The sequence below is a fragment of the Hyla sarda genome, chromosome 9 (assembly GCF_029499605.1).
Source record: "Hyla sarda isolate aHylSar1 chromosome 9, aHylSar1.hap1, whole genome shotgun sequence".
NCBI classification, from domain to species: domain Eukaryota; kingdom Metazoa; phylum Chordata; class Amphibia; order Anura; family Hylidae; genus Hyla; species Hyla sarda.
This window is the reverse complement of record NC_079197.1, coordinates 89,481,741-89,498,617: the sequence shown is the minus strand read 5'-3', so window position 1 is coordinate 89,498,617 and position 16,877 is coordinate 89,481,741. Positions and strand designations below refer to the sequence as shown.

The 16,877-nt window shown below is 45.5% G+C and overlaps 1 protein-coding gene across 1 annotated transcript in view; it reads left to right on the top strand.

The window, feature by feature from the left end:
* The window catches only part of LOC130291272 (protein kinase C delta type-like), a 171,828-nt gene extending 164,339 nt beyond the window's left edge, over positions 1-7,489 (top strand). The window contains exons 5-6 of the mRNA XM_056539851.1: positions 2,510-2,826; positions 6,140-7,489. Coding sequence (XP_056395826.1) covers positions 2,615-2,826; positions 6,140-6,698 — 771 coding nt within the window. The 5' untranslated portion in view covers positions 2,510-2,614 and the 3' untranslated portion in view covers positions 6,699-7,489. The remainder of the gene's footprint in view (positions 1-2,509; positions 2,827-6,139) is intronic.
* The last annotated feature ends 9,388 nt before the right edge of the window (positions 7,490-16,877 follow it).

Below are 16,877 nucleotides of genomic sequence, written 5' to 3'. Positions count from 1 at the left end.
AGTTTCCCATGAACTCCTTCATCCAAAAAAAGTGGCCTGAACAGTAGGTTCAGCAGGAATAGGAGGTGGACAACACCCAGGACACCTATTAAACTCGTAGGAGTCCGGCAACAGGGTTCCACAATCCACACAGGTAAGATGACATCTTTTGGACGTGGATTTACGGCCAGGGTGCAGATCACTACACGGTAGAGAAGCCATCTGGAAGAGAGGGGAAAAAAAGATTGAATACTAATAAACAACTGCAAAGCAGAAAAGTGAAAAATACCTAGAAAAGGTATTAAGACAATAGAACAAACAGCAAACAGATCACTAGTGAACTGTACCCTAGAGCCAATATAGCAGCAAGAGGCTGCAATGGTGGCAGAGCCAGTTTAATTAGGCGCCCAGGGCACCAAAAATATTAAGCCTGGCCCCCCCCCCCCTACAATGTATAATTGTAAAACAAAAAGACAGCATAAGAAAATACAATTTCTACATAGATTGTCCTTCCCAACAAGAAGGGGAAGGGGATCGCTAAGAGAGAAAAAGATTTCTGTCTATAAAACAGAAAAAAAAAAAAAAAACACCACCAGCCAAAACTGAAAGTTGTCAAATGAGGCACTTCCGGGTGCACGCACGGCGCCGAGAGCGCACCACAGCACAGAAGCCGGCAAAAACAGAGCCCGGACCACACTGCAGGAGCAGCGCAGCCCAAGCTAAATACAAACATATACACAAGAGCCTGCAGCCATCCTACTATCCAACACAGGAGTGAAAAAAAGCACTCTGGCCAGGGGTAGGGGGCCTTATATGGGGGATCGTAATTGTTTATCGTTACTTGGGTTGGGATTTTTTTTAACTGACTTTATTGTAATGTATATGTACAACAGACTCATAGACAATATAAGGCATGAAAACAGGAGACTGCATAATCCTGACCGGCAGGTCAGGTGAGGTGAACAGGTGCAATAAAAGAGGTGAACATAGACATCCTAATCTGAACAATTGCAAACTCCAATACATGAAAAAGTGGGAACTTGAACAAGGACAAAAACACAAGATGAGACGCGACAGACACAAGACAGTGGGCCTCAAGAAATGACACATGTAGACAGACAACGCTCACTTGACAACAAGATAGAGAGAAGATAGAGAGAAGGACACACAAGGTGGGAAGGGGGAGGTGTGTTGGAGAAAAATACCGGGTTCCAAATAGATCTAACGGGGTAGAAAAGAGAGTACATAAGAATGGCAAAGGGGAGATCATGGCGGGGGTGGGCTCAGTTGATCCCTGAGAGCCAAGAAGCGTGAAACAGTATAGTTTGCTTGTGGAGGAGCACCACATGAGGACCATGTTTTATAGAATTTGGAGGGGTTCTTGTAGTGCTTATTGACCAAATATTCATAATTCACAGCCGTATTAACCAAAGCCTTCCAGCCAGAGAGGATTGGGACTCTTGGATCCATCCAGCGCAGGGTTATGGCCTTGGGGGCTAAAATAGTACCTCCCTAAGGAAATCAATTTCACTGTGCTTCCATTGTTCCTCATCAAAAAGGCACAGTTTATTATCCATTTGTACCCGGCGATTCACCAGGGTTCCCACAAATTGCACAACTCCATTCCAAAAATCACTAATGGCTGGACAGGACCACATCATATGCAGGTAGTATGACTTACCGGCACCACATCTATGACAATCCGAGGTCAAACGTCTGCCCATCCGGACAAGTCAAATTGGAGTGAGGTAAGACTGATGGAGCATACATAGTTGGATGAGTTTGTTATTAATAGAGGGAGAAACATACAGGTGAGAAGATAGAGCATCACTCCACTCCTCTTCAGTCAAGTCAGGGATGAGTGCTTTACAACATGGCTCCACTAGAAGTGGATCCCCCTCCATCTTAGCACTTAACAGGGTGGTATAGAGAGCAGGTATTAGGCCACTAGGGCCTTGTGACTTAAAAACACCTATAATGGGGGAGTGAGAGAAGGGTGCGGAAGAAGCCGGGAATTGTAGCAAGAATACGTGTCTGAACTGGAGGTATTTATAAAAAGATTGTCAAGGGATGTCCTTATCATCTTGGAAATATTGAAAGTCCCTAAATCCAGTACCGTCATGTATATCATCTACAGTGAGAACCCCATGGGATCTCCAGAACTGAGGGTCCAATGTCATAGAAAAGTGGGGCAGCAGGGGATCAGACCACAGTTGTCTATCTAACATGATGTCAATATATGTGAGAAGTTTTTTGCAGTGGCCCATACTTGGGATGCTAATCTATGCAGAGGGAGTCATAGACCACCAAAGCCTGATCTACCCTCCAAAACGGCTGGTGATGAGGATGCACCTATGGAAATAAAACAGACCATCACCACACAGTCCCTATCTACAGTTGGCTCTAGTCATACCTATGTGGTATTGGAAATACATAATATTTCCCATAGTTATACCTATGTGGTATTGTAAATACATAATATTTCTCATACTCTTTCATTTGCTCAATTGCTCCCTTTGGTTTCTTTCAGGTGGGCCTGGCATCAGTCCCCGGCCAAAACAACTATGTTGCCATCAAAGGAATCACCAAAACAGCGGACAATGCAGCAACCCTACAGAGAGAGCAACGGATACTCATGCTGGCCCGAGACTGCCCGTTCCTGTGTCACCTGTATGCTGCACAGCAGTCTCAGGACAATGCCTTCTTCATCACCGAGTATCTGTCCGGCGGCAGCCTGGAGGCTTTGCTCAGAATGTGCAGCAGTCTGAACACCGACACAGTAAGGTTTTACACAACTGAGATTGCATGTGGCCTCCAGTTCCTTCACAGACAGAACATCGTCCACCGGTATGTATAACTTCCCCACAACTTTCTCCTTGTCATATTGTAAATAATGCACCCAACTTTCTGTGGTGACCCACGGTGATGGCAGGACCACAGGGTGTAGCGGTGTAGGTGGATGGGGCAAGATGGTATTGACCCCAGTGGCAAGGTGTTATTAACCCCTAATGTTCGTGATTCCAGAGTGGTTTTTGGGTACCGGAACCACCCAAGTGGCATCTCCGCTATTCCAATAGCAAGGCAGTGAAAATGAGAGTCCACATCCAGGTTATGTTTTCACAGAGGCTTTACTGAGGTCAGATAGGTGTTATTATCTTCACAGCTAGGCCAGAATCCCAGAGAGGTGGCCAGGAACACAGAAGGACCTTGCAGCTTGCTGGGATCAGCTATACTTGTAGTAAAATTGACTTGAGGCTTGACTAGGCTGTGGATAGTGACAGTGGACATAGGCTTGACTCACTGGAATGACTGTAGATTTGAAGCCTTCCAGGCAAAATGATTAGAAACCTGTTCACACGTATTAGAGAACATTTTTATTCTATCCGCAACAGAAAAGGCGCCCCTCGCCTTATATCCCAAGAAATAGAATCGCACAATGGCAAATCAGAGGTGTTAAAATTTATAGGATTATAACGTGTCTACCCCTCAGCTGGAGTTAGAAAGGAAAATAAACTATTAAAAAGAGAAGCACTCTGGATAATAAAAACTAATGCCACCGGCTCTTTGGGTTTAAATAATAGAATAGATATGGCAGAATGACTTTAATGCTTGATCACTCCTCTCTTATGTCTCCCTTGTTGTGATTGTTTTTAACCACGTGATTCGAAATGAGTCTAAGGTGATTGGAGGAAGGTGTGTCTAATACCTAAATAAATGTACCTGCAATCCAGACCTGAATATAGGCCAGATGAAGCACTAACCTGTGAGAAATGGCTACCGTTGCCTGCTGTACCCCCCCCCCCCCCCATCCACACACTGCCCCTCTCCTGTAACTATTATGTGAGTATCAATAAAACTTAAGAAGAATACCGGTGGGTGGCCGACTTTTTTTTTCTCTACGAACAGTGTAAATTTGATATTGTCACATGGGTAACTGTCTAAACTATTAAAGTGAAATTTTTATGATTTACTAACATTTAATTTTAATAGTTCAGACAGTTACCCATGTGGCAGTATCAGATATGTAAAAAAAACTTTTTTTTTTTTTACTTTTTATTGTATAGCAAAAGGAAAAGCGGAGGCTAATTTTTATTGGGCGAATGGTTTATTTACATTTTTTTTTTTACTTTACACTTTATATATAGCACTCCTATACACTTGGGGGTATGTGCAGACTGCAGAGCATTGTACCCGACCCATGTCTGTAGTACAGATTCTGTGGTACTACAAACACTTAAGGGTGAACCTCCATGTGTATAGAAGTATATATACTACATACACACTGCTTTACCCATGGGTGTATGTGCAGAGCATTGCTTCTTACTGTCTGTAGTACAGACACTAGGATGCAATGCTCTGCACATACTGCCATGTGTATAGTAGTGTGTATGTAGTACACACTTACACTACTATACATATGGGGGTATGTGCAGAGCATTGCATCCTAGTGTCTGTACTACAGCCATCAGACATAAGGGTGCAATGCTCTGCACATGCACCCATGGTACTGAAGTGTGTATATACTGCTATACACACACACACACACACACATATATATATATATATATATATATATATATATATATATATATATTGCTATACACATGGTGGTATGTGCAGAGCAATGTCTGGGTTTAAAAAATATGTCATTTTGCTGAACAATCTGTCCCCTTACCTCTATATCAGTGTTTACCAACCAGAATGCCTCCAAGTGTTGCAAAACTTGGCATACTGGAGGCTCCCTGGTAGCAGAAATTAGTGTGCGACATGGGTATGGAGCAGAGCTGAATGTGTGATTATGTGCAAGCATGACTACACACACACTCATCTCTGCTAGATACACACTCACACCCTTAGCCCTGCAACATTTAAACAATCACACACTCAGCTCTGCTGCATATACACAATCACACACTCAACTCTGCTACATACACACACTCACACACTCAGCTCTTCTACAAACACACTCACACACTCAGCTCTGCTACATACACACAATCTCACACTCAACTCTGCTACATACACACATTCAACTCTGCTGCATACACACTCTCAACTCTGCTTCATATACACACTCACACACTCAGCTCTGCTACATACACACACACTTAGCTCTGTGACATACACACACACTCTCAGCTCTGTGACATACACACATAACACACTCAACTCTGCTGCTTACACACACTCGGCTCTGCTACATACACACACACTCACACACTCAACTCTGCTACATCCACACAATCACATACTTAACTCTGCTGCATACACACAATCACACATATACATAGACCTAACAGCCTTCCTCCTTCTCCCTCCCTGCACATACAGTGGTATATTCTTAGCTGTATGGTCACCATGGTTACACTACACAAGTGCAATCTCCTGCACTCATCAAGAACAGCAGGGAATTTGAATTTTAGAGTTTGAAGTTTGAACTATGCCAGGAAGGGGAAGGGAGAAGCAGCAGCACACGTGATTGGTGAGCAGTGGGTCAGCAGAGGGTGGGACAGGGACTTGAACAGAGGCTGCGGTGGTGCAGCCTAGCATCTAACCGCACACCCGTAGCAGCCTTATAACCGCCAGCGCCCAGACAACGAATCCAACAATTATTCGATAATGGGATTCATTGATAACGAATCCCGCTATCGAATTTCATTGATTTTATTGAATGATTGTTGCAGCCCTACTGAGATCTCTGGTGTTTGCTGGTCTCAGTAAAGTGATTGAAGAGCAAAAGAGAGAGAATTGTAATCACCTTATATAGAGGGGGCTGAGCCAAAGCCCATTGGTCAAGCTGCAGGTCATGTGTTAACCTGGTGCCCTCTGGGTAACATGTGATAACATAAACATAACATGTGACATGTGATAACATAAACATAACAGGTCCTTTAGACATTTACTGGAGTCCTCCAAAGGTCCTTTATACTGACTATACATTACATACTGACTATAATCCTATTACATTAAATAACACTATAATAACAGCAGGGGAGACACTGCAGGAGAGCCCCCAGGTCACACAGGGACTCAACCTGACAGGGCCTAAGTGTAGGGCAGGACCATGTCCTGTACTGGGACATCACATTTCCATCAGTGAATTTTGCCTAATTTTGCTTTTGTTTTTTATTTATCAATCTTTTTTCTTCTTTCATTGCAGAGATATCAAGCCAGATAACATCATGCTGGATAAAGATGGACACATCCGCATCATAGATCTCGGAGTTGCCCAAGATGGCGTCACCTTCTCCAACAAGATCCAAGGAGTGACGGGCACATTACCTTACATGGCCCCAGAGGTGCTCCAGAGGAAGAACTACTATGCAGCAGTTGACTGGTGGAGCCTGGGGATTGTTGTATCCCGGATGTCAGCAGGACGGTCCCCATTCTACTTTGGCTGCAACAGAGAAATGGCTCGCAATTCCATCACCAGAGAGAAGCCTAATATTCCATCTTGGCTCCCTGCTGACCTGAAACATCTGATCAAGCAACTGCTGCGCAAGAATCCTGAGAGGCGGCTTGGTGTGTACAGGAACATCAGAGACCACCCATTCTTCACCACCATCAACTGGGAGGAACTGGAGCAGAGGAGAGCACAGCCACCATTTACACCATTCAAGGCATCTCTGAAGAAGGAAAACCTGCCGTGGCCAGAGGTAGAGACAGCTCTTCACCCCTTGGAAGGATTTTCTTTCATAGCTCCAAGCTGGGAATGGTAGGATCAGCCCACGGCCCAGAGCTCTGTGCCATCTCTACCATCTGAGTGCTGCAGATTTCCATCAAGATGTTACCCTGGATCTTAGCTCTACATCCATCAATATCTGGCACCTTCTGAAGACCCTCTGAACCCAGGAGAGGCCTGTGCTCGTAACACCTCAGCACAGGCCGGTAAGTATCACACATCATCACACATACATCACACACATATAGGTAGATAGAAATATACACACAGGTACATATATAGATAGTATAGACACATACACACAGACACACACAACAGATAGGGGTAGATATCGGCTTTGATCCTGGGACTTGTTCCGATCGTCATATTTGGGGTCAGGAAGGAATTTTTCCCCTTTGAGGACAATTGGCTTATTCCTCAAGGGGTTTTTGCCTTCCTCGGGATCATCTCGGCCATAATTAGGAAACATTCCCACAAATAGCAATGTATAAAAATAAATAATAAAAATAGTATAATGTATGAAGATTTTATATAAAATAATACATATTAGTTTTCCATATTAGATAGGTCAGGTACTGGCTTTTGATCCTGGGACTTGTTCCGATCGCCATATTAGGTAGGGGTCAGGAAGGAATTTTCCCCCCTTACATAAGGATAATTGGCTCTTTCCTCAAGGGGGTTTTCGCCTTCCTTTGGATCAACACAGTATATAATAAGGCTTTGCGTATACATTTATATTGCACACATAGCAAAATAAAACATAACACACATTTCTGAAATTTGCAGTATCCCCAGTATCCCCCTACTAGAACTAAAATAAAATGTCATTTTTTCCACTCTACATTATTGTGTCTGTGTCTTTATTTTCATTAGATGATTATGTTTTGTTCTAAAAAAATACAGTGAAACCTCTATGAGAAGACCACCCAAAATTCCATTTTAAATTAGTTTTCTATGGGGGTGGTCTTCTTAAAATAAGACCACTATATATATTGTATGGTGGTCTGAAATGTAATGACACAAAATCTGCTCTGGATATGAGGGTGGTCTTCTCAAAGAGGTTGTCTTTTGGAGAAGTAAAGCTGGGTTCACAACACATTTTTGCAATACAGTTCCTGTATACATTTTCAAATTGAAAACCGTAAGCATCCGGTTGTGTCTGTTTTACATCCTGAACGGTTTTATCAGTTTTTTTTTTTTCCCGTAACCAAAACCGTAGCCTACCATGGTTTTTGGTCTGGGTGAAAAACCGTATTAAACATAAACGTTGGTTGGGAAACACTTGATCAGATAGTAGAGCAGGGAAGTCTCATGGGCAGCCAGCAAAAGACAGGTAAGAAGCCTGTCAGCGACACTAGTGGTGGGCACAGGAGGGAGATGTCTGTATGGCAGAAGGGGGAGCAAGAGGGTTACAGGAAAGGCCGGTGGACCTGCTCACCTGTGACCTCCACCCCCAGTCCACCATAATATGGTAGCTACAGTACAAAGTTGTATTAGTAAAATAAATAGGCATCAGTTAATAGGATATGTTATACACTTCTGGTTTACAACATAAATTGAAAACAAAGGGGGAATTTATTATTTGTGCTTTTTACCCCCCCCCCCTTTTTTGGGGGGGGGAGCTCGCCCTTTCTTCTTCATGCCAGTTTTAATTACCGTATTTATCGGGGTATACCACGCACCGGCCTATAACACGCACCCTCAGCTTACCAAGGATATTTGGGTAAAAAACTGTTTTTTACCCCAATATCCTTGGTAAAATGAGGGTGCGTGTGTGTGCATGTATATACCCCGATACACTGTTTCTGACCCCGCAGAAGCCCCCAGGAAAGGCAGGGGGAGAGAGGCCTTCGCTGCCCGCTTCTCTCTCCCTGCCTTTCCTGGGTCTAGAGCCCTGCTGCCGCCGCTTCTCTCCCGCTGGCTATCTGCACCTCTGCCCGTTCTCTCCCCCTGTTTATCGTGCCGGCACCCCATTGCCGGCACCGATAGCCAGGGGGAGAGAAGCGGCGCCGGCAATTGGGCAGCGGCGCCGATAGCCAGCGGGAGAGAAGGGGCAGCAGCATCCATTGCCTGCGCCGCTGCCCCGTTGCCTCCCCCATCCCCGGTTGTATAGTTATCTGTTGCCGGGGTCGGGTCCGCGCTGCTTCAGGCCTCCGGTGTGCGTCCCCTGCGTCGTTGCTATGTACTGCACTGCGCGGCGCAATGATGAGTTACGTCATTGCGTCTCGCAGCGCATAGCAATGAAGCAGGGGACGCACACTGGAGGCCTGAAGCAGCGCGGACCAGACCCCGGCAACAGGTAATTATACAACCAGGGATGGGGGAGGCAACGGGGCAGCGGCGCCGGCAATGGGTGCCGCTGCCCCTTCTCTCCCCCGTCTGTCGGCGCCGTTGCCCCATTGCCGGCGCCGCTTCTCTCCCCTGGCTATCGGTGCCGGCAATGGGGTGCCGGCACCGATAGTCAGGGGGAGAGAACGGGCAGCGGCGCAGATAGCCAGGGGGAGAGAAGGGCCGGCAGCAGGGCTCTAGACCCTAGGACAGGCAGGGGCAGAGAAGCTGGCAGCGACGGCAGGTCTCTGCACCTGCAAAGCCGCTGCAGTTCAATGATTTAAAGTGCCCGCTTTAAATCATTGAACTGCAGCGGGTTATTGGGGTATAACACGCAGGTAGACTTTAGGCTAAAAATTTTAGCCTAAAAAGTGCCTGTTATACAACAATAAATACGGTACACAAAATGTATCATTTCCCTGCAAATAACTTTGCACAATTTTTAGTGCACTTTGTTATGTGGTTTTTAAGTCTCTTATTATGTGTGGATTTGGGTCATGCAAACAGATTACTTGCATATAATATGTTGAAATACCCATGACACTTAAATCATGCCTTCTTATGCTAGGACAAAAATGAAAAAGTAATAAGCACAGCGAAAACTTAGAAACATGATAAACGTGTCTACAACGTCAAAAACAGGAAACAATAGTGTAAAATTTGCCAGAAAACAGCTACACAATGCTTGATAAATCCCCCATAGTGTCCTAAATAGTATTATTTATCTTACCCCAGGGGAAATGCTAAATATGTCCTGGGACCTATAGGACTCGAGTTTTGCCTCTGTTCCCTACTTTTACCCAAATTATCCCCAGTGCACCCAATGTGCCCCCCTACAAGACCTCAGCACTAATCATTGAGCTCAATTATAGTGGTTTATCAAAACCTGTGCAGAGGAAAAAGGGGAGCAGTTGCCCATAGCAACCAATCAGATGGCTTCTTTCATTTTTTAAAAAGCCTCTGAAAATTATGGTTGGTTGCTATGGGTAACTGCATCACTTTTTCTCTGCACAGGTTTTCATAAATCTCCCCCAATATCACTAAATCAATGCTTATTGCATGTGGTTCTATTTTCTATGCTTTCAATATTTTTCCTACTTTCTTTCCTTTAAAATTAGAAAAAAAAAAAATTCACAGTGTAGTTTAAAGAGATATTGACCGACTTTTCAACCGCACTAAGTCCAGTATACTTTGTTATAGTGCCGGTGACCAGTGTTACAATGAGGGTCACTTATGTGAATTGATGTAGTACTTACAGAGTTATATGTCTTTATTCTTCTAGTTCTATGGCACAGCTTTGCTATTCATGTGAGTGTGAATAGTTTTGCATCTTCTTAGAGAGAGGGGCAGAGCAGGTAATATTGAGGCGGCAGGGGAGCGTTGCAAGCCGTCCCCGCTTCCATTGCGCAATAAACGTATATTTATTATATAAAGATGTGCAGCGTCAAATACACTACGTGTGAGCCTACCCTGAAGGGGTTACCCAGGATTAGAAAAACAGAGCAGATTTCTTCCAGAAACATCACCACACCTGTTCTCAGTTGTAATACCACACACAACCTAAGGACAGGTGTGGTGCTGTTTTTGGAGGAAAAATAAATAAATAAATCTGTTTTTTCTATTCCTGGATACCCCTATAACCTATTGACATCTTCAAACCTCCAGCTTTGCAAGGATGTTCCTGAATGTCTTGCCGTGTCTGCAGCTATTGGTAAGAGTCTGAAAGAGGCAGATAGACTCTCTGGAGAGAAAGCAGAAAACAACGTGTTTCGAGGCTTGCACATGCCTCTTCCTCAGGTAAAAAAAAAACTGGGTAAGCCTGTTTTTTTTACCTGAGGAAGAGGCATATGCAAGCCTTGAAACGCTTTGTGATTTGGCTTTAATAAAGAAGATGTTTATTTGAAACCAACATCGAAGTGGATTGCGCTATTATTCCGGTTTTCTGTTTCTTTTTTCTGCTCTAGTCTCCACATTACCATCGGCTTGGAGTTTCCTCCACACCGACCCCGGAAAAGCAGCACCACTCCCCTGGATACCGACGGACACAGGATCTGTGGTCCTTAGACAACAATCTAAGGTGAGCAATTTTTGCTATATTTGTTCCAACACGAACACACCTAGAACCCAGCAATACCACCCCATGGAAAGCTCAGCCTCTTTTCTGTTTTAAAGTTTATGCTTTCTGGAGAGAAGGCAGAGGCAGTTTATTACCATCCCTGTGGTCACACCCAGAATGCTGTATACAGTGCAGGAGGCAACCGTGATGCATTCCCGCTTCTTCTATCGCTATCATGTGATTACTGGGTAGCAGTGGCTGCAGGTGCTGATAGGTATTAGCAGACCTGGGTCAGCTCTGCAGTGAGTGTAAAGCTGGGTTCACACTGCAGAATCTCCGGGCAAAAAATTTCCGACCGGAGATGCCGAGTGCAGCCAGCGCCGCCTGAATCAGTCGGCGATAGGACCACACGGACACTGCAGTCTCCAATAGACTTTAATGTGCCCCACAAGTATTTCTGCCTGAAGAATGAGCAACACCAGTCTTCAGGCGGAAATTTTAAAGCAGACTTTCCGTTCACAAATTCCAAAATATGAATTTGTGAACGGAAACCCATTCATTCTACTATACATTTTAGTAAGTGGAATTTCTGCCTGCAATTTCAAAGTGGAACCTAGCCTAGTGTGAACCTAGCCTTTAGGCTAGGTTCAGACTACGGAATTTCCGACAGAAATTCAGTCGTAAAATTTTCGTCAGAAATTCCGCTTGCTAAAATGTCTAGTGTAGTGAATGGTTTTCCGTTCACAAATTCACACTTCGGAATTTGTGAAGCGGAAAATCCGCTTAGTAAATCCGCTTAGAAATTTCCGCCTGAAGAAAGGCGGTGCTCTTTCTTCAGGCGGAATTCCTCGCGGAACACATTGCAGTCTATGGGAGACTGCAGTGTCCGCGCGGTCCGCGCGGTCCAGGCGGAACTCAGAATCTCCGGGCGGAAATTTTCTGCCCAGACATTCCGCAGTCTGATCCTAGCCTTAATGGTCTATTTGCACAGCAGAATTTCCACTTGCAGAATTCTGCCTCAAATTAAAGTCCATAGACTTCTATGGGATTCCGCACTCCCATTCACACTTCTGATTTTCCGCTTGCAGAGTTCCGCAAGCGGAAATTCAGAAGTGTGAATGGGAGTGCGGAATCCCATAGACATCTACGGGCTTTAATTTGAGGCAGAATTCTGCAAGCGGAAATTCTGCCATGTGCATAGACCCAAAGGCTAGTTTCGCACTGTGGAATTTCTGGGCAGAATTTCTGCCAGAGATGAAGCCGGCGGCACTAGGACCGAGCAGACTGCATTACTGCCCCCATAGACTGCAATGCATTTCTGGGTGGATCTTTTGGGAGATCTGCTCAGAAATACATTGCCATCTATGGGGACGGCAATGTAGTCTGCACGGTCCTAGTGCCGCCGGCTTCATCTCCGGCAGAAATTCCACAGTGTGAACCTAGCCTTAGGGGGCTGACAATCAGCATAGAAAACACTGTTATGTTAAAATGCCTTCCAAAGCGCCATAAAAAAAATAAAAAAAAAGACTGATCAAATATTGAAGTATGAACCCATCCTAAAAAAAAAAAAGAATATATATATAAATAAAAATAAAAATGGATGATAGATGACCATCCTCTTCGAATTTAGGTAAAGCTTCATATGTAACACAGTGAAAAATGTTTATTACACAAACAAAACATGAACATATATACAATACTGTAAGGACAATATTAAAATATTAAAAAACCACAAACTCAAAGTGCTTTGCCTGTTAATGGATTCAAGGCCAGTGTCAGGGTAATGCATATGGATCATAATACGTATTGGCTTATGTGTGATGACTGGTGCAAAGTAAACCAACCGGGCAGTAGACATGTGGAATTCGGTTCGGCACGAATGTCTAATTTACCGAATTTTACCGTTTTCGGGCATTCAGACCAATCCGAATGCACGAAAACATATTTTGAACATTCCCAAATAGCTATGATAATACGAATAGCAAAATAACGAATGCATTCATTATTGACCGAATGCATGCGGTAAATAGCGAATGAATTAGTTATCCATAAATGAACGTAAAGAATTAATTCTAATAATAAAAAGATAATAAAAAACATACAGTAGTGATGGAAAAAATTGTATCTAACGAAATGTATCCATTTTATTATGAAATGTTTATACATTTTTAAACAGGGATCAATTTATGTGAGCGGGTAAAGCACTAAAAATGTAGCTGACAATAATAAAAATGTAGTGTGTGCGTGTTTTTCACTTTTTTAAAAACATTTTTTAGGTAGTACTACTACTCCCAGCATGGAACACACTATTCCATGATGGGAGTAGTAGTTACCTGTACTAATTGACAGATCACCGGGGTCCCTTGCGATCCTCTTGTATAATGTATAGATGCGGTGGCCGCTCTTCTAGTGTTCCCTGCACTCACGTATATGTACACATATTAATATTTCTCGCAGAGCTGTGATTGGCCAGATGGTTCCAGCCAATCACAGCTCTCTGTGAGAAATAGGAATATGTGTATGTATATATACGGCCGTCCAGGGGACCATAGGAGAGCGGCCGCCGCATCCATACATTGTACAGGAGCATCACAGCAGGTGTCAGGAGTGATACCCGCAGTGATCTTTCCTTTACTACAAGTACTACTACTCCCAACATGGAGTACACTCTGCTCCATGCTGGGAGCTGTAGTACCTGCATTAATAGACAGATCGCAGTGGGTGTCAGAAGTTACACTCGCTGCGATATGTCTATTAATGCAGGTACTACAGCTCCCAGCATGGAGCAGAGTGTGCTCCATGTTGGGAGTATTAGTACCTGCAGTAAGGGACAGATCCCAGTGGATGTCACTCCTCCTGACACCCGCTGCGATCGTCCTTATGTGAATGTCGGGATCAGCTGTTCTCAGGGCTACAGAGCCCGGAGAACAGCTGATGCTGGGCCGTAGGTATACATCGTATATCTACTGCTGTCACGATGCCGGCTGGCAGGTAGTGGATCCTCTGTGCCAGAGAGGGATTGGCGTGGACCGTGCTAGTGGATCGGTTCTAAGTCACTACTGGTTTTCACCAGAGCCCGCCGCAAAGCGGGATGGTCTTGCTGCGGCGGTAGTGACCAGGTCGTATCCACTAGCAACGGCTCAACCTCTCTGACTGCTGAAGATAGGCGCGGTACAAGGGAGTAGACAGAAGCAAGGTCGGACGTAGCAGAAGGTCGGGGCAGGCAGCAAGGATCGTAGTCAGGGGCAACGGCAGGAGGTCTGGAACACAGGCTAGGAACATACAAGGAAACGCTTTCACTGGCACAATGGCAACAAGATCCGGCAAGGGAGTGCAAGGGAAGTGAGGTATAAGTAGGGAGTGCACAGGTGGAAACTAATCAAGGTAATTGGGAAGATTGGGCCAGGCACCATCATTGGTGCACTGGCCCTTTAAATCGCAGAGACCCGGCGCGCGCGCGCCCTAGGGAGCGGGGCCGCGCGCGCCGGGACAGGACCGACGGAGAGCGAGTCAGGTACGGGAGCCGGGGTGCGCATCGCGAGCGGACGCAACCCGCATCGCGAATCGCATCCCGGCTGGAGGCAGTATCGCAGCGCACCCGGTCAGTGGATCTGACCGGGGCGCTGCGGGAGCGAGAGTGTAGTGAGCGCTCCGGGGAGGAGCAGGGACCCGGAGCGCTCGGCATAACAGTACCCCCCCCCCTTGGGTCTCCCCCTCTTCTTGGAGCCTGAGAACCTGAGGACCAGACTTTTATCCAGGATATTGTCCTCAGGTTCCCAGGATCTCTCTTCAGGACCACAGCCCTCCTCTGACCTTTTTGGAGGCCAGTATCTCCTTTACAGGAAAGATGTCAGAAGAACCGGAGACAGGAGTGGGAGAGATAAGTTTAGGAGAGAAACGGTTGATGATGAGTGGTTTAAGAAGAGAAACGTGAAAGGCATTAGGAATACGAAGAGAAGGAGGGAGAAGAAGTTTATAAGAGACAGGATTGATCTGGCGCAAAATTTTGAAAGGACCAAGATAGCGTGGTCCCAATTTGTAGCTGGGAACACGGAAGCGGACATATTTAGCGGAGAGCCATACCTTGTCTCCAGGAGAAAAAATGGGGGGAGCTCTTCTTTTCTTATCAGCAAACTTCTTCATGCGTGATGAAGCCTGTAAGAGAGAATTTTGGGTCTCGTTCCATATGGTGGAAAGATCACGAGAAATTTCATCCACAGCGGGCAAACCAGAGGGCAAGGGGGTAGGGAGGGGGGGAAGAGGGTGACGGCCGTACACCACGAAAAATGGGGATTTGGAGGAAGATTCAGAGACTCTGAAGTTATACGAGAATTCGGCCCATGGTAGAAGATCTGCCCAATCATCCTGGCGGGAGGAAACAAAATGTCGTAAATAATCACCCAAGACCTGGTTAATTCTTTCTACTTGTCCATTGGATTGAGGATGATATGCAGAAGAAAAGTTTAATTTAATCTTGAGTTGTTTACAGAGAGCCCTCCAGAATTTTGACACGAATTGGACGCCTCTATCCGAGACGATCTGCGTGGGCAACCCGTGAAGACGAAAAATGTGTACAAAAAATTGTTTAGCCAACTGAGGCGCTGAAGGAAGACCAGGAAGAGGGATGAAATGTGCCATTTTGGAGAATCGATCAACGACCACCCAAACAACAGTGTTGCCACGGGATGGGGGCAAGTCTGTAATAAAATCCATACCAATCAGAGACCAAGGCTGTTCGGGGACAGGCAGGGGATGAAGAAAACCAGCGGGCTTCTGGCGAGGAGTCTTATCCCGGGCACAGACAGTGCAGGCTCGCACAAAGTCCACGACATCCGTCTCCAGAGTCGGCCACCAATAGAAGCGAGAGATGAGTTGCACAGATTTCTTGATGCCCGCATGACCTGCGAGATGGGAGGAGTGACCCCATTTGAGGATTCCGAGGCGTTGGCGTGGAGAGACGAAGGTCTTTCCTGGAGGAGTTTGCCTGATGGAGGCTGGAGAAGTGGAAATCAGGCAGTCAGGAGGAATGATGTGTTGCGGAGAGAGTTCAACTTCCGAGGCATCCGAGGAACGGGAAAGAGCATCGGCCCTAATGTTCTTATCGGCAGGCCGAAAGTGAATTTCAAAATTAAATCGGGCAAAGAACAGAGACCACCTGGCCTGGCGAGGATTCAGCCGTTGGGCAGACTGGAGATAGGAGAGGTTCTTGTGATCGGCGTAAATAATAACTGGAAATCTTGATCCCTCCAGCAGATGCCTCCATTCCTCAAGTGCTAATTTAATGGCTAGAAGCTCTCGATCCCCGATGGAGTAGTTCCTCTCCGCCGGAGAGAAGGTCCTAGAAAAAAAACCACAAGTAACAGCATGCCCGGAAGAATTTTTTTGTAGAAGGACCGCTCCAGCTCCTACTGAGGAGGCATCAACCTCCAATAGGAAGGGTTTAGATGGGTCAGGTCTGGAGAGCACGGGAGCCGAAGAAAAGGCAGACTTGAGCCGTTTAAAGGCGTCTTCCGCTTGAGGAGGCCATGACTTGGGATTGGCATTTTTTTTGGTTAAAGCCACGATAGGAGCCACAACGGTAGAAAAATGTGGAATAAATTGCCTGTAATAATTGGCGAACCCCAAAAAACGTTGGATAGCACGGAGTCCGGAGGGGCGTGGCCAATCTAAGACGGCAGAGAGTTTGTCTGGATCCATTTGTAGTCCCTGGCCAGAGACCAAGTATCCTAGGAAAGGAAGAGATTGGCATTCAAACAGACATTTCTCTATCTTGGCATAAAGTTGATTGTCACGAAGTCTCTGAAGAACCATACGGACATGCTGGCGGTGTTC